The sequence below is a fragment of the Carassius carassius genome, chromosome 12, assembly GCF_963082965.1.
Source record: "Carassius carassius chromosome 12, fCarCar2.1, whole genome shotgun sequence".
In the NCBI taxonomy this organism is placed as follows: domain Eukaryota; kingdom Metazoa; phylum Chordata; class Actinopteri; order Cypriniformes; family Cyprinidae; genus Carassius; species Carassius carassius.
Window position 1 is genome coordinate 3,013,624 of NC_081766.1, and position 15,042 is coordinate 3,028,665.

General features: G+C 41.0%; 1 protein-coding gene across 1 annotated transcript in view; it reads right to left on the bottom strand.

Annotated features, from left to right (window-relative positions):
* LOC132154463 (cyclic AMP-responsive element-binding protein 3-like protein 3-A) overlaps window positions 1-15,042 on the bottom strand; it is a 30,042-nt gene extending 15,000 nt beyond the window's left edge. The window contains exons 1-2 of the mRNA XM_059563028.1: window positions 14,827-15,042; window positions 8,075-8,185 (exon numbers count right to left, since the gene is read on the bottom strand). Of these exons, the coding sequence (XP_059419011.1) occupies window positions 8,075-8,185; window positions 14,827-14,847 (132 nt within the window). The 5' untranslated portion in view covers window positions 14,848-15,042. The remainder of the gene's footprint in view (window positions 1-8,074; window positions 8,186-14,826) is intronic.

A 15,042-nucleotide genomic window follows, 5' to 3' on the forward strand; every position in this document is an offset into this window, starting at 1 on the left:
TGTCTTAATATGCTGACACATGTGCACAGCTCACTAGGTTTTTGTCTTTTGACTTTTCACATGCACACACACACAAACACACGCATTTACTTAGCTATCTAAATTGGGACATTACATATGTAGCCTGTGGGCTGGGTTAGGATTGGGATCCTTTAGTTCACTCTCTTTCCCTGACGCTTTACTTTCATGTTTAATTACATCACTAATTTGGGGGTGGAGTAGGTATTTAGTAAACCTCTTAATGTGATTGAAGCCGGCTTATATATAGACACCTGGGGTCCTTAGACTGGAACCGTGTCAATTTACTGCTGGTTCTGGTGTGGTGAACCAGTGATTCAAGGGCTGTGTTTGAGTGTTCAGTGAGCGGATGAGCCGACGCTGACTGAGCTGCGGTGCAACATTGTTTCCCTGTGAGACCGTGAATGGGCGAGCGAACTATGGCAAAGTAATGCCAAACGACTTCCGTGGTTAACAAGTGTCGACTGGATACCATGATTACAGTGGGATGTTTACATCCAATTTAGTGCTTTCTATTTCACTGTTAATGCTACGACAGACCTGTACAGCTACACCTGAGTTGCTGGCTGCTGTTCTCGATATTGTGTGATTTGATTGTGTGGTGCTGCTTATAGTATATATTATTCTATTTTCATTTCTTTTGCTGTTGTTTGTTTTTTTTTTCCTCTAGCCTTTTGGCGATATGTTATTGTAAGTGAGTGTATGAATTGTATGTCACAGGCTAGAGTGGTTTTATTTACTTTCTTTTTTTTTTTCATTTGTATTTAATTTATTCCCAATTCTTTTGTTGTTTGTTTTTTTTTTTTTTGTAAACGGCCTCTGTGTGGGTGGAGCCAGGGTAGTGCAAGAGACTTCACTGTAAAGTGGGTTTTTGTTCTTCTTTTCTTTTTCTTTTCTTTTTTTTTTCTTCTTAAGACATTTGCAGTGCTGTGTAGTGTGAACCTTAATGTCTCTTAACCATACTTATTAGTGCTGTGAGTTTGCGGTGTGTAGACGTTGAGCTCTAGTGTGTACTACTTATAAGGCTCTGTGCCTCTGTCCACTGGTGGTAGTGAGAACTTGGCCTTCTCTTAGTGCTTTCTCAAACCGCTCTACTGGCTCCCATGCTGATGATTTGTTGACTTCTAGTTATATTTATTTTGTTTGACTTATTGATTTTTGTTTACATTTTAGGCCAACCAACACCTTCAACTATTTATTAATAAAGATTGTATTTTTTATACTTTTCTATGAACCTGTGTTTGTACCTTTTATTGGGGCAGAGTTCTCCTTGCTCTGACACTAGATACCAGCTAAAACTCAAGGGGTGGCGTAGTCAGTTGTAGAATTAGGGGGCGCCACATCTTGGCGTAGTCAGCAGGGTTATTTTTTTTTTAAGTGTTGTTGGTGGGTTGGCCATACTGAGCAGCACCGTGTGAGTGTGTGTGTGTGCGTGTGTGTGGAGAACAGCAGCTGGCAGCATGATGGACTCGGACAATGCCGGTGGAGGATTGGATGTGCAGCTGCAGCAATTGCGAGAGCGCGTAGCCCAGCTCCAAGCTGAAAATGAGAGACTGTCAGGTGCACAAGGAAGCGACGCTGGCGTGAGTGGTTCCCTGCCAGTACGAAGAGAACAGGCCGTATATCTGCCCAGAGAGAGACGGTGCTCTAAATTCTCCGGCTCTGTAACAGCTGGGTCACTTTCTGTTGAAGAGTGGAGTGAAGAAGCACAGAGTTGCATTAGGTCGAGGTACATGTCTGATTTAGAAAAAGCAATGTTTTTGTATGACCATTTAGAGGGCGAAGCCCGAAGTGAGATTAAATACCGACCTGTAGCTGTAAGGGAAAACCCTACAGAAATAATTTTAGTGTTAAAAGAGGTATATGGATGTTCTAAGTCATATGTATATTGGCAGCAGCGTTTCTTTGATAGAAAACAACGAGAAAATGAGTCATTATTTGAGTTTTCCCATGCATTAATGGAGCTTATGGAAAAGTTGAAACAATCCAAGGGGGATTCAATTACTAATCCGGACATAGTGTTAAGGGATCAATTTTGTGAGAATGTGCGAGATCACATGCTGCGAAGGGAACTTAAAAGGCTGGTACGGGATAATGGGCATTTGTCTCTCTTGGATGTAAGACGGGAGGCCACTAGATGGGTAGAAGAGGGTCAGACAAGTCGTGACCGGATTCACCGTGTACTGGGGCGTAGTAGTGAAACATCTTATATGTCTCAGTGTGACTCCACTGTTGCTCAACCCTCTGAAATGGCAGAGTTAAAGGAGATGGTTTTAAAGCAGCAAGCCCAACTAGATATGCTGGTCCAACATTTGGGACAGTCTACTGGTAAACCTTACGCCCCTCAGTTAAATAGGGAAGGCCGTTTTAAACGTGCTCCTAATGGTCAGCCTATCTGTATAAGATGTGATCGACCTGGACATATAGCCCGGTATTGTCAATCTGCCCCTAGCAACAGTAGACCTATCTCTCACACGTTATCGGATTCCATCAGTCAGCCAGCGCCCCTTGCAAGTAGTTCTAATAGCCAGCTGGGAAACTAGAACCCCCCAGTGTGCAGAGCCGCACACTGGGAGGGGAGGTTTCTGGCTCTGTATGTCCTTCCGTTCTTGGACAGTTAGTGGGGAAATGCCCTGTGTTGAGTGTGGTAATGGGAGGTGTGGCAGTTCCTTGTTTAATTGACACCGGATCAATGGTTAAAACTGTAACTGAGATTTTTTTTAGTAAGCATTTTAGCAATTTACAGAGGAAAGATTGCAAGTGGTTAGGCCTTAAGGCAGCTAATGGGCTAGACATACCTTACACTGGTTATATTGAGTTGGATGTGGCCGTTTTAGGACAGTGTATTCCGGGAAGGGGGATATTGATTGTCAGGGATCCACCAAATGGGGCCCTCCAAGATCGCAAGGTAGCTACCCCGGGCATATTGGGTATGAACGTACTTTCAGAGTGTTATAGAGTTCTCTTTGAGCAGCATGGTTCACAGCTCTTCCACTCCCCTCCAGTTAAGTCGGCGGCCCCAGCAGCTCTACGGGCCCTGCGACATTGTGAGATGGTCCAGACCCTCTTCAACGCCCCCAAGCCATTTAAGGTTAAAGTCCAGGGGAAGTCTCCGGTCCGCATTGGGGCCGGTGCCTTGACTATGGTTCCAGTTACATGCCCTCAGCTGGAGACCGTTGAGTTCCTGCTCGAGCCGCTAGGTCTTGAAGATGGACAACTGCCTGAAGGTCTTCTGGTGTCTCCTACCCTGGTCTCTGCCAAAAAAGGCCTGTTGTATGCCCCTGTAGTCAATGTTGGGTGTACGGAAGTGTGGCTTTCTCCCCGTCGTGTCGTTGGGACTGTGCAAGCAGTAGTGGCGACCTCAGTTGGAAACAAATCTGTCGCCATTGAGCCCTCATGGGAAGAGTGTTGTGCTTATGTCTCTACTCAGGAGGCAGTCACTTGTTCAAGTGTCTTTGAATCTGTTCTCCCTGACCTTGAGGGGCTGACTCCACAGCAGGTTGTCCAAGCCAAGACCCTCTTTGCCCGGTATGAAAGTATTTTCTCCAAGGGTGATGGAGATTTGGGATGTACCTCCCTGATTGCTCATGAGATTCCGTTGGTTGACGATGCTCCAGTCCGTCAGCCCTACCGACGAATTCCGCCCTCTCAGTATGAAACCGTGAAGGCACACATCCAACAACTTTTAGAGAGCCAAGTTATAAGAGAAAGCAGCAGCCCGTACTCTTCTCCCATCGTCTTGGTAACAAAGAAAGATGGGAGCCTTCGCCTTTGTGTGGATTACCGGCAGTTGAATTCCAAGACCCGTCGTGACGCCTACCCTCTTCCCCGGATAGAAGAGTCCTTAGATGCCCTGTCTGGGGCAAGGTGGTTTTCCAACCTTGATCTCGCAAGTGGGTATAACCAAGTCCCAGTGGCAGATAAAGATAAGTCGAAGACTGCCTTTTGCACCCCGTTTGGCCTCTTTGAGTTCAATAGGATGCCATTCGGGCTCTGCAATGCTCCAGGCACCTTCCAGCGCCTTATGGAGCGCATGTTTGGAGATTGCCGTCATAAATCAGTTCTCCTGTACCTTGATGATGTGATTGTATTCTCCACTACGGTGGAACAACATCTTGAGCGACTAGGAGAAGTGTTTGCTCGGCTTCAAAATCAGAACCTGAAAGTCAAGTTGTCTAAGTGTCGATTCTTCCAGCATCAAGTGAGCTATTTGGGGCATGTGGTCTCTGCTGAGGGGGTGGCTACTGACCCTGCAAAGATCGAGGTGGTAAGGGAGTGGCGGCGTCCAGGCCACCTGGCTGAATTGAGGTCTTTTCTTGGCTTTGCAAGCTATTATCGGCGGTTTGTGGAAGGCTTCTCCAAGCTTTCAGCCCCATTGCACCATCTTGTCGGGAGGCTCAGCGGACCACGGCGGAAGGGGAAGACTCCTCCAGTTCCTTTAACAACAGCATGGGATGATGGTTGTGAAAATGCTTTTCAGTCTTTGAAGGAGAGACTTACCTCTGCCCCAGTCTTGGCCTATGCTGACTTTAGAAAGCCCTTCATTGTGGAAGTAGATGCCAGCCATGGGGGTTTGGGGGCGGTTCTCTCTCAAGAGTATGATGGGAAGGTTCGCCCGATCGCCTTTGCTAGTCGAGGGTTGAAACCCAACGAGAGAAATATGGAGAATTATAGCTCCATGAAGCTTGAACTTCTCGCACTGAAATGGGCAGTGACCGAAAAGTATAGAGAATACCTGCTGGGGAATCATTTTACCATTCTGACAGATAATAATCCTCTGAGCCATCTGCAGACAGCTAAGCTGGGGGCAACTGAACAGCGGTGGGCCGCCCAACTTGCATCTTTTAACTTCACTATCAAATACCGCCCAGGGAAGAACAACCAAAATGCTGATGCATTATCCCGGCAATACCTGAACCGTTTTGCTGTTGGGACAGATGTCCCCTTGCTGGGAGCCCTGGCTGGGATGGGCCAGCCACCTGCCGTCGAGGGTCACTGTGGAGAAGTGGTGGCGCTGCCTGGCCGTACGCCTCAGGACCTAAGCCTGCTGCAAGAGGCTGATCCAGTCATCGGGCCGGTACGTAAATGCCATCAAGTAGGGCGACATCCAAGCGCGGAGGAGCGGGAGTTGCTGTCTCGCTCCAGCAGGGCACTGCTGCGTCAATGGAACCGCCTAGTTGAGAAGGAAGGGGTATTGTACCGCCTCATTCATTCCCCAGGTGGAGGCCCCGGAGACACTCCAGCTGCTGCTCCCCCAGTGCTTGCAGGAAGAAGTCCTCCGTAGTGTCCATGATAATCAGGGGCACCAGGGCACCAAGAGGACCCTCCAGCTTCTACGGAGCCGGTGCTTTTGGCCGAATATGACCAGGGATGCTGAAAGGTGGTGCCAACGATGTCAAAGGTGTGTACTGGGGAAGGCTGTCCAGCCCAAGGTTCGTGCCTACTGGGGCACACTGCAGGCTACCCATCCAAATGAGATCTTGGCTATCGACTTCACAGTTTTGGAACCTGCAAGTGATGGTCGGGAGAATGTTTTGATCTTGACCGATATCTTTACGAAGTACTCTCAAGCCTTTCCCACCAAGGACCAAAGGGCCTCCACTGTGGCCAACGTGCTGGTCCAGCAGTGGTTCCATCGTTTTGGTCCCCCTGCCCGTATCCATTCTGACCAGGGGCGGAACTTTGAAAGCATGCTGATTCAACAACTTTGTCAGATGTATGGCATCCAGAAGAGTAGAACCACCCCTTACCACCCCCAAGGCAATGGACAGTGTGAAAGATTTAACCGTACTTTGCACGACTTGTTATGCACCCTGCCCTCAGCCGATAAACGACACTGGCCCCGCCATTTGCCGCAGCTGACCTTTTCCTACAATACGACACCCCACCAGACTACCGGGCATACCCCATATTATCTCATGTTTGGTAACCACCCGAGATTACCCGTGGATTTCTTGCTTGGGACTGGAGCAGTAGTGCAGGACGCTGGCAACCTGGAGGATTGGATCCAGAAACATCAACAGAGTATGCGGATTACCCAGGAGCATGTCCGGCAGAGATCAGATGAGTTGATACATCGACGAAACCAGAGCCACAATGACAAGGTGAATGACCCTGGACTTGAAGAGGGGAGGCTGGTGTACTTGCGTAATCATGTGCCTGGACGGAACAAGATCCAAGACCATTGGAACTCTGCTGTGTTTCGGGTACTACGGAGTCCCTCTGGGACTGGAACGGTATACACTGTGGCCCCTAGAGATGGAGAAGGACCAGTCCGGCAGGTGCACCGGTCCGAGTTGAGGGCTGTTCCGGAGGAGTTACCGTCCATGGCAGAGGCGGCCACTCCTTCCATGAGACGGGCTGACTTGTCTGCCAACTCCACTATCAGGGAAGAGGAAGGGCAGGAAGATGTGGTCATTTTTCATCCTGAGGAGATCCAGGAGGCCCTAGATTCACCCAGTTCCCTCGCTCCTGCTGAAGTGGAGGCTATACCTGAAGACGTAACCATGACTCTGCGACGCTCAGTTAGATCTACAGCAGGCCAGCATCCTAACCCCTACCGGCTCCCTCGAGCCGTTTCCGCCGGGAATGAGGAGGGGATACTTCCAAGGGATGATGACCAGAGTATTGGAGTGTGAATTGCCATCGTCGGGCCGCCGATTTACTTGGAGGGGGTGGAATGTAGCCTGTGGGCTGGGTTAGGATTGGGATCCTTTAGTTCACTCTCTTTCCCTGACGCTTTACTTTCATGTTTAATTACATCACTAATTTGGGGGTGGAGTAGGTATTTAGTAAACCACTTAATGTGATTGAAGCCGGCTTATATATAGACACCTGGGGTCCTTAGACTGGAACCGTGTCAATTTACTGCTGGTTCTGGTGTGGTGAACCAGTGATTCAAGGGCTGTGTTTGAGTGTTCAGTGAGCGGATGAGCCGACGCTGACTGAGCTGCGGTGCAACATTGTTTCCCTGTGAGACCGTGAATGGGCGAGCGAACTATGGCAAAGTAATGCCAAACGACTTCCGTGGTTAACAAGTGTCGACTGGATACCATGATTACAGTGGGATGTTTACATCCAATTTAGTGCTTTCTATTTCACTGTTAATGCTACGACAGACCTGTACAGCTACACCTGAGTTGCTGGCTGCTGTTCTCCATATTGTGTGATTTGATTGTGTGGTGCTGCTTATAGTATATATTATTCTATTTTCATTTCTTTTGCTGTTGTTTGTTTTTTTTTTCCTCTAGCCTTTTGGCGATATGTTATTGTAAGTGAGTGTATGAATTGTATGTCACAGGCTAGAGTGGTTTTATTTACTTTCTTTTTTTTTTCATTTGTATTTCATTTATTCCCAATTCTTTTGTTGTTTGTTTTTTTTTTTTTTTGTAAACGGCCTCTGTGTGGGTGGAGCCAGGGTAGTGCAAGAGACTTCACTGTAAAGTGGGTTTTTGTTCTTCTTTTCTTTTTCTTTTCTTTTTTTTTTTCTTCTTAAGACATTTGCAGTGCTGTGTAGTGTGAACCTTAATGTCTAATGTCTAAAGGGGTGGCGTAGTCAGTTGTAGAATTAGGGGGCGCCACACATAGACTTCTATTGTTTTTATATACAGATAGTTATACACTTTTTAACGTAAACCTACCCATTCCCCTAACCCTAACCCTCACAGAAAACTTTCTGCATTTGTACAATTACAAAAAAAACTTTGTTTACTTGATTTTTTTTTTTACAAATGAGGACATTTCCGAAGGGAGGTTTTTGGAGATTTTGTCTGGTTTTGCTTACTTTTGGGTACAAATTTGTCCCCCAAATATGGTTAAGTAGGTACACACACACAACATTGTCAGACACAAACACACAGAAGTTGACAGATAAATTTGGGTCAGACATGTAATATGCTGTCTCTTTTTTTACAGGGAGCCTTTCAGGGTGTCTCATTAATTAACCAAATTAAAATAACTAAAAATAAAATGTTCTCAGCATGCTCTCAGCAGGAAGGTTGTCTTGTGATTTATCATATAAACTCAGGTCACAAATATCAAATGCCAGTTCACTCACGCTTTGATCTGTGATTGACCATGCTGGGTTGCCATGGTAACCATTGCTGTCCATGTGAGGAACCATATGGGGCTCGAGGAGCAGGTCTAGGAGTTCAGTCCCAGAGTAACCCTGAAGATGTAGAGGAATGATGAGAGGTTAGAGGAAATAGGGGAAAAACAAATGTATGCCATGACATAAGGTGCTTTCACAAATTACACCTGGTAAATTACTGTAAAAATTACTGTCTTTCTACTTTTAAGATACCATTCAAACACATCAGAACCAAACTACAGATAAACTGTGTCATATCTGTCAACAGAATGACCTTTAAATGCAGTGTCGTTTCTTCTTCTGTCAGAACGAGAAGTGCTTTTCATACTTGAAATAGTTAACCTTGGGTCATTCTAATGGAAACTTGCGTATATCTTCCTTTATGTGCCTCATACTTTACAACTTATCCTGCTTTATAAAAAAAAGATTGTTCTTTAAGCCCTTTTGTGCTGAAATGGTTCTTTGTGTAACAGTTTAAGGTTTTTCAAATCTGTATGTGTCAGCTTTCAATCATCCAGAAACACAGATTGTCAGCACACTCTCAACAGGTAGGATTTCATTCTTAACATCTATACATTTTAACTTTTTCTTTTCTCTTTTTAGTTTTGCTCAGTTGAGGAAATTTCTCTCCTCTTCTCTGCTATGTAAGTAACAGGGATATTGAATTTATGGTCCATATTGTTGTCTTAAATTATTGCTTGGGTTACCTTTCATTGCCTTTTACCATTGTGAAGGGCTCATACAACTTTGGGCTTTCATAAACGTAATTGGAAATGGGAGATACAGACTTTAACTAATTTGTGTATGTCTACCCAGATTTTGCAACACTTCCACAACCACAGAGAGGAACTGGAACCGGAACTTGATTGCAGTATCTTTATTTTGTCTATTATTATGTTTTTAGGGATTCAGTCAATCAATTATACCAATTAAAAGTACTCAAGTGCCTTATATCGTTGGAATCCTTGGCTCACAATGGACAAAACGCATGCCTCGGATTTCAGTGTCAAATTTTCAGGTATTTTGTTGTTTTTTAAACCTACTTTTGCGAACTAGTCCTAGGTTTTTCACCTGATCAGAAATAAAGCAGTGCAGAAAGATTCTCTGGAGAGTGGATCCCAAAATGTTCATAAAAGGGTGGAGCCGCTCTTACTTAAACAGCTGTAACTCTAGAATGGAAAGAGATATTTTCACCAAATTTGGAACACGGATGTAAGAGAGTTTGGCCACTTAGTGGAGCTATAATGTGGGGGGGTGTCTATGACTATGCACTGGATAGTCTGATTGACTTGAAAATTGGTATGCCATGTCTTTGTCCAAAGTGCCACAAGTGTTTATGAGGACATTCGCGTATCTCAAAAAACATATCCGTCATCGGCCAAAGAATTTCGAGCACCTAAAAAACAAGGTTAACAGAGCTCGACGCATGGTCTTAAAGGCCTGTAAGAATTTTCAAAGAAATAGGTAATGAATTTTATGCCTCTCTAATCTCGTGGTGTTTCACATATCCACACAATATTCCAATCATTTGATAGATCTCTTCATACTGAACCACTTTGCCTCAAAAACCACTGCTGTCAGTCAAATTGTTCATTAAATATTCCTGATTATATAAGAAATATGATGCATCAGTTTAACATTAAAAGAGAGCAAGATAAGACTGAAGTGAGATAACATTTAATATGTGTTTTACGACAGAATGTGAAACAACTGAGAGTGATATCCAGTAAAGCAAACTAATTTACTTTTTTCCTCAGATTTCTCAGTTTTGAAATGAAAATATGGGATTGTCGTGATTCATTTAATTCCTCACTGAATGTCATGAAAAATTAAAACTTCTGCATTTTTGACATTATGTTATACAGGTAGGACTGAATGTGTGCATATTTTAAAACATTATTTGCAAATACTTCAAAATGATTACTTCTCAAAGAGAGAGTTAGAATTTCCTTCACTGTTCTAGTTGTTTATACTTTTCATTCCCCAGTTTTCAAGACATGGATAAGGCCGTGCATTTTGGTGACCTCTCAGATCTTCTTCAGAAGAGTCTTTGTTATTTTCATGTCTGGGGTCCTGAATGAAAAACTTTCCTCCACAAATGAGGCAGGAAGCTGCTCTGACCGTTAAAGTTTAACCAGGTCCGTTGAACTGGCATAAAGTATTCATTTGAAAGCCTGCAGTGTTATTGTTAGTACTGTAGCACAGAGAACAGCCATAGAATATGACATTTGTAACACAGCTGGCTGTTAGCGACAACAGTTGAGAGAAAGCCTTGTTCTTTCCACAAGCATGGATACAGCATAAAGCAGGATAGTATCAAATCTGTCAGGCAATTACAAAATAATCAATGAATCCATGTGGTGGTCCATGCATCTGATATAATGAGCATAATGATGCAACTGTCATGCTTTACGTCTGACATGTTGAAGATGAGGAGTGATGAAGACTTTCGAGCCTTCTCATCAGCTCTGCTGACTTTAAAGACTCAGAAAAGTTAGAATAGAAGAGAAATATGAATGAAAAAGAATATTATGCTCTGAACAACATCTTGATGTACTAGATTTTGAGTGAAAAATTCTTCTGCCAGAGAAAGAAAACTCAATCCCATGGCAGTTAGAGCATTGTTTCAGCATTGCATGCACACACACACTGGATTGAAACAATAGGCTTTGAATCAAAGTTTTATTGGTTTTCTGTTTAAGCTATATTTGCAGAATTACATTATCGTGTTAGTTGTGTTAAGCCGAAAGACATGATGATACTCCTAATGTTTCTAGTAACATTTTTTTTTAACATTAAACTTCTACAATTTACTCTTTTTATCTTGGTCGATAAGTCCATTTCTGAATTTTCAATCTTTGATCTCAATTGCTTTTTGCAGACAGCAATTAGATTAAATATTAAGATATTTATTTAGAGATAAAATGGAAATGTTTGCATACTGTAAATCTCCTGCCCTTAGATTTATCTTCTGAAAAACATGCCACGGTATTATATTATCAGATCTTAACTGTCAGATTTCAGAGGCAATGTCATGAATTGTGTTCAGATGATATTACAGTCTGCAGTCAAATGTCTAAATATAACCTTATAAAACATCTTCCATCAAATTCTGCTAAATGGTTTGAGCTATTTATGTTTATTTCATATAGAGAGCTCTTCAATATAGTTTTATTTTAGTATAAGTAAAATATTATTATAGTTTTTATTAATATTTTCAATTGTTTTTATTTTTGTGTTTTCTGTTTAGGTAATTTTGCAATCTTTTCATCAGTTATTAGTTTTTTTCTATTCTGTTTTCAGTTTCAGTTTTAGTTAATCAAATTAATAAAAATGTTATTAAATAAAAATAATATATACATATTATGAAAAATACTAGAACGAGTTGTTTTGATAACTAGCTGAATTATAAATGTCATGAGCCTGTCTTCCCCTGTCTTGTGTTGTACTCTTATTTTGAAATCCAGTGGTTTCACCAGTGTTTCTGTGTTCCTGTTTGCCTTTTGTTCTAGCACCGCCTTGTTTGTTTCCATGACAATTCATTAGCTCCACCCCCTTGTTACCTCTTACCCTGTGTATACTGTATATACTCCCCTTGTTTCAGTGCATATTTGTCAGTTAGGGATGGGCGATACCTCATATTTTGTTTTCGATACGATACCGATACTTTTAATGGCCAATATCGTCGATATCAATACCGATATGATACCTCTAAACTGAACGTTTAGATTATGAAATGTATTTAATTATTATGAGTAGAATGGGTAATAATACCTACTTTATATTTGAAATGCATATTTTAACATTCAATACGCCTTAATTGTAACTTATTAGGTTATATTTTTGTCTACACATACTTAAAATATGTTTACTGTAGTGATAACCAAGGAAATCTACAAATACTATAGTTAAACTATGTTGACTTTACCATGGTTCATTGTCATAAGGGACTGCCAGTAATAGGCTGTTGCATGCATAGAATGCAACCTTTTTATTCGGAGAGTGTATGATTTATATTAACAATACAGAATAGAACCTGAGCAATATGAACTTTTAACATTCAAATTTAAATAAATGTACTGCACAAACTAGGGTACAATTTCAATAGGTTTATTGTGAAATAAACATATAGCCTATGTTTTTTCTGCATTGTTCTGGGCTGCCTTTTCCAAAACCATAAATGCTTTCTTATTATAGGCTACTCTTGGGAAACGCATGCTTTATTTAAATACACAGTCAGAAGTGAGTCAACGCTCTCTGTAATTGATTGATTCTGCCTTGCAACATTTGCGTGTGTTCAGATGAGCAGGAAAATCCCTTCCACACAATTATTTTCTAACATAGGTTATTCGTCCAATTTAAGGCATATTGTAGGCAATATTTTTGTAATTGGTAAGTAAAAACACCTTAGTATCTATATTTTTTATTTGAGTATCGATACTTTTGATACTTGCATCAGTATCGATATTTCGATACTTCAGGATCGATTCGCCCATCCCTATTGTCAGTCATTGTGCTTCCTGTAGATGCTCTTGTCTAGGTTTTCCTACTTTTCCTGCTCTGAGTTTCAATTACTTGTGTTTGTTTTATTCTTTTCCTTATAACATTAAACTCCATCTCGCCTTCATCCAGCCAAGCATTACTATTTTAATATACTAATACAGTGATTTTCGTTTTTGTCAAATATAATAACCCTGCTTTAATATCTCTCCAATACAGCAATAATACTGAATGGAGTTCAAATCCTGAAGTAAAGGTGTAATGTTTAATATGACAAAGCCATATTGAAGACCAAAACTGTGATACCAAGTGCTGAGAATTTGAAGGTGGTAATAGGTATCTAATACCAAAACAGATCAATTTCTCCAACAAATGCCACATACTCTTGGGAATGCCTTAACCTCTGTCAAGTTTTCATTACAGACAGTTTATTTGTGTTTCATTGAATTGATTCTTCACCCCCCTACTTTGCACCGATCATGCACTTTTGCAGTGAAGATAAGCTTATCTCATCTGAGCAAAGTTTTATATGTGCTAATGGCACAGAAGAGTTACACACAAAACCACAAATCACGGCAAGCTTGGCTAGTCACCCTCTAAAGGGCACAAGACAATTTCATAGCTGGACACATCAAGGACACCTTTCGAGGACACCTCAAGAATACTGGTAAACTGAGACTCCTGAGTGCAAAGCCAGATGCATTTAACTGCACTTTGTCACCAAACAAATCTAAGAAACCTAAACCTGCATGCAGACACACTGCAAATTCACAACAAAAGAGCAATTCATAAACTCCTATTCCATTTGGGAGGTTTTGCATAAACTGATTGCTGTATAAAATCAGGATTATAGATGGCAAAGTAATCCACTGACACAACAAACAGCTCTCATGGATGAGCGCATGTGAGTGATTAAGACATTTTACTCTAATTGCGTAGATCTGGTGAACTTTCTCTGCCTCGTCTGTTGTTAATGGAAGAAGTCTGAGAGGAGCCTTGGGCTTTATTCTTGTTTATATGTGTGCTGAGCTACTAGGCTAATTAGGAAAAGTTAATTATCGCTGGGGTTTGGGTTATTATAATTTCCACAAGCACTGCAAATACACTGGTTCATTAACACCACAAAATTGCAGATTACTCTTTTTTTTCTTGATAAATGTAACTGTCATCTCACACATAGCTCCTCTATTACATAAGAGATTTCAGAATTGCGAAGATCAAGCATCAAAGATCTCAATGGAAGTATTTTATTTATTTTAATCAAATTGATCAAAGACAAGCATTTTCTTTAGGTTGTTTTGTGGGTCCACTTCCGATCATCTGCCTCAATACAATTGGGTAAAAAAAAATATTGGGAAATTATAATTTCTACCCATATTTCAATATCTTGTACTGTGTTGCAAGATACTGTGTTGATAATTCAATGCTACAACTTTGTTAGAAGAAAAAAAAAACAAAAAAACAATTGCACTGACCTTTTTTAATATAAATATTATTTATCTCAAAAATGTCTCAACTGTTTTATTATTTGCCAAGATACCAAAGTCTTATTCAGAAGTCAAAGGTCTCAGTATGAACTTTCAATATCGCTTATACGTTTAGAATATTTAAGATTTTATAATGTTTTGGAAAAAAAAAACTCTCTTATGCTTATAATGTGAAACTAAAGACTGAAGTAATCACTACTGATAATTCAGCTTTGTCATCACAGGAATAATTTGAAAAAATATATATTAAAATAGAAAACTGTTTTTTATTTAAATTGTAATATTAATTCACAATAATACAATTTTACTGTATTTTTGAGCAAATAAATGCAATATTCATGAGCAGAAGAGACCTTTTTAAAAACAATTAAAACTCTTTATTATTCCAAACTTTTAAAATGTATCTTTTATATGTCTTCGACATACAATACTTTTTTAAAACAGAAAACTGGCTGAATCTATTAGTATATACTCAATTTTATTATTTTTTTGAAACACAATATTTTAGAGGATCCACCCAGGTATGGTGTTCTCATGTATTTTATTGAGTTCAGTTCTTTGAGCCTGAAGTGGGCCAGTTCAGCAATAAGCTTTCAAATTTAATTACAAAAACACATAAAAAATGTGAAAACAGCAAAAAAAAAAAAAAACACACATAAAACAATGGCCCAATTCTAATATGACACTAACAATGAAAATCTCAGTAAAAGCTAAAGAAATGCAATACTTCACCTTGTCTGAGAGAAGTGCCATGCTCAAGGCACTCGAATCACCAACAGAAATACAAGCAAACAGAAGAAAATGATTAAAATCCAGAGAGAAAACCAGAGAATGTCAGTATGGTGCTGTTCTCTGAACATTTGAGTTCCTGAATGTGTTATCTGTTCTAGAGCAAAGTTGAAACTGCAGATAAACTCCAGATGATGAGCCTATGATTCATTTGGGTTG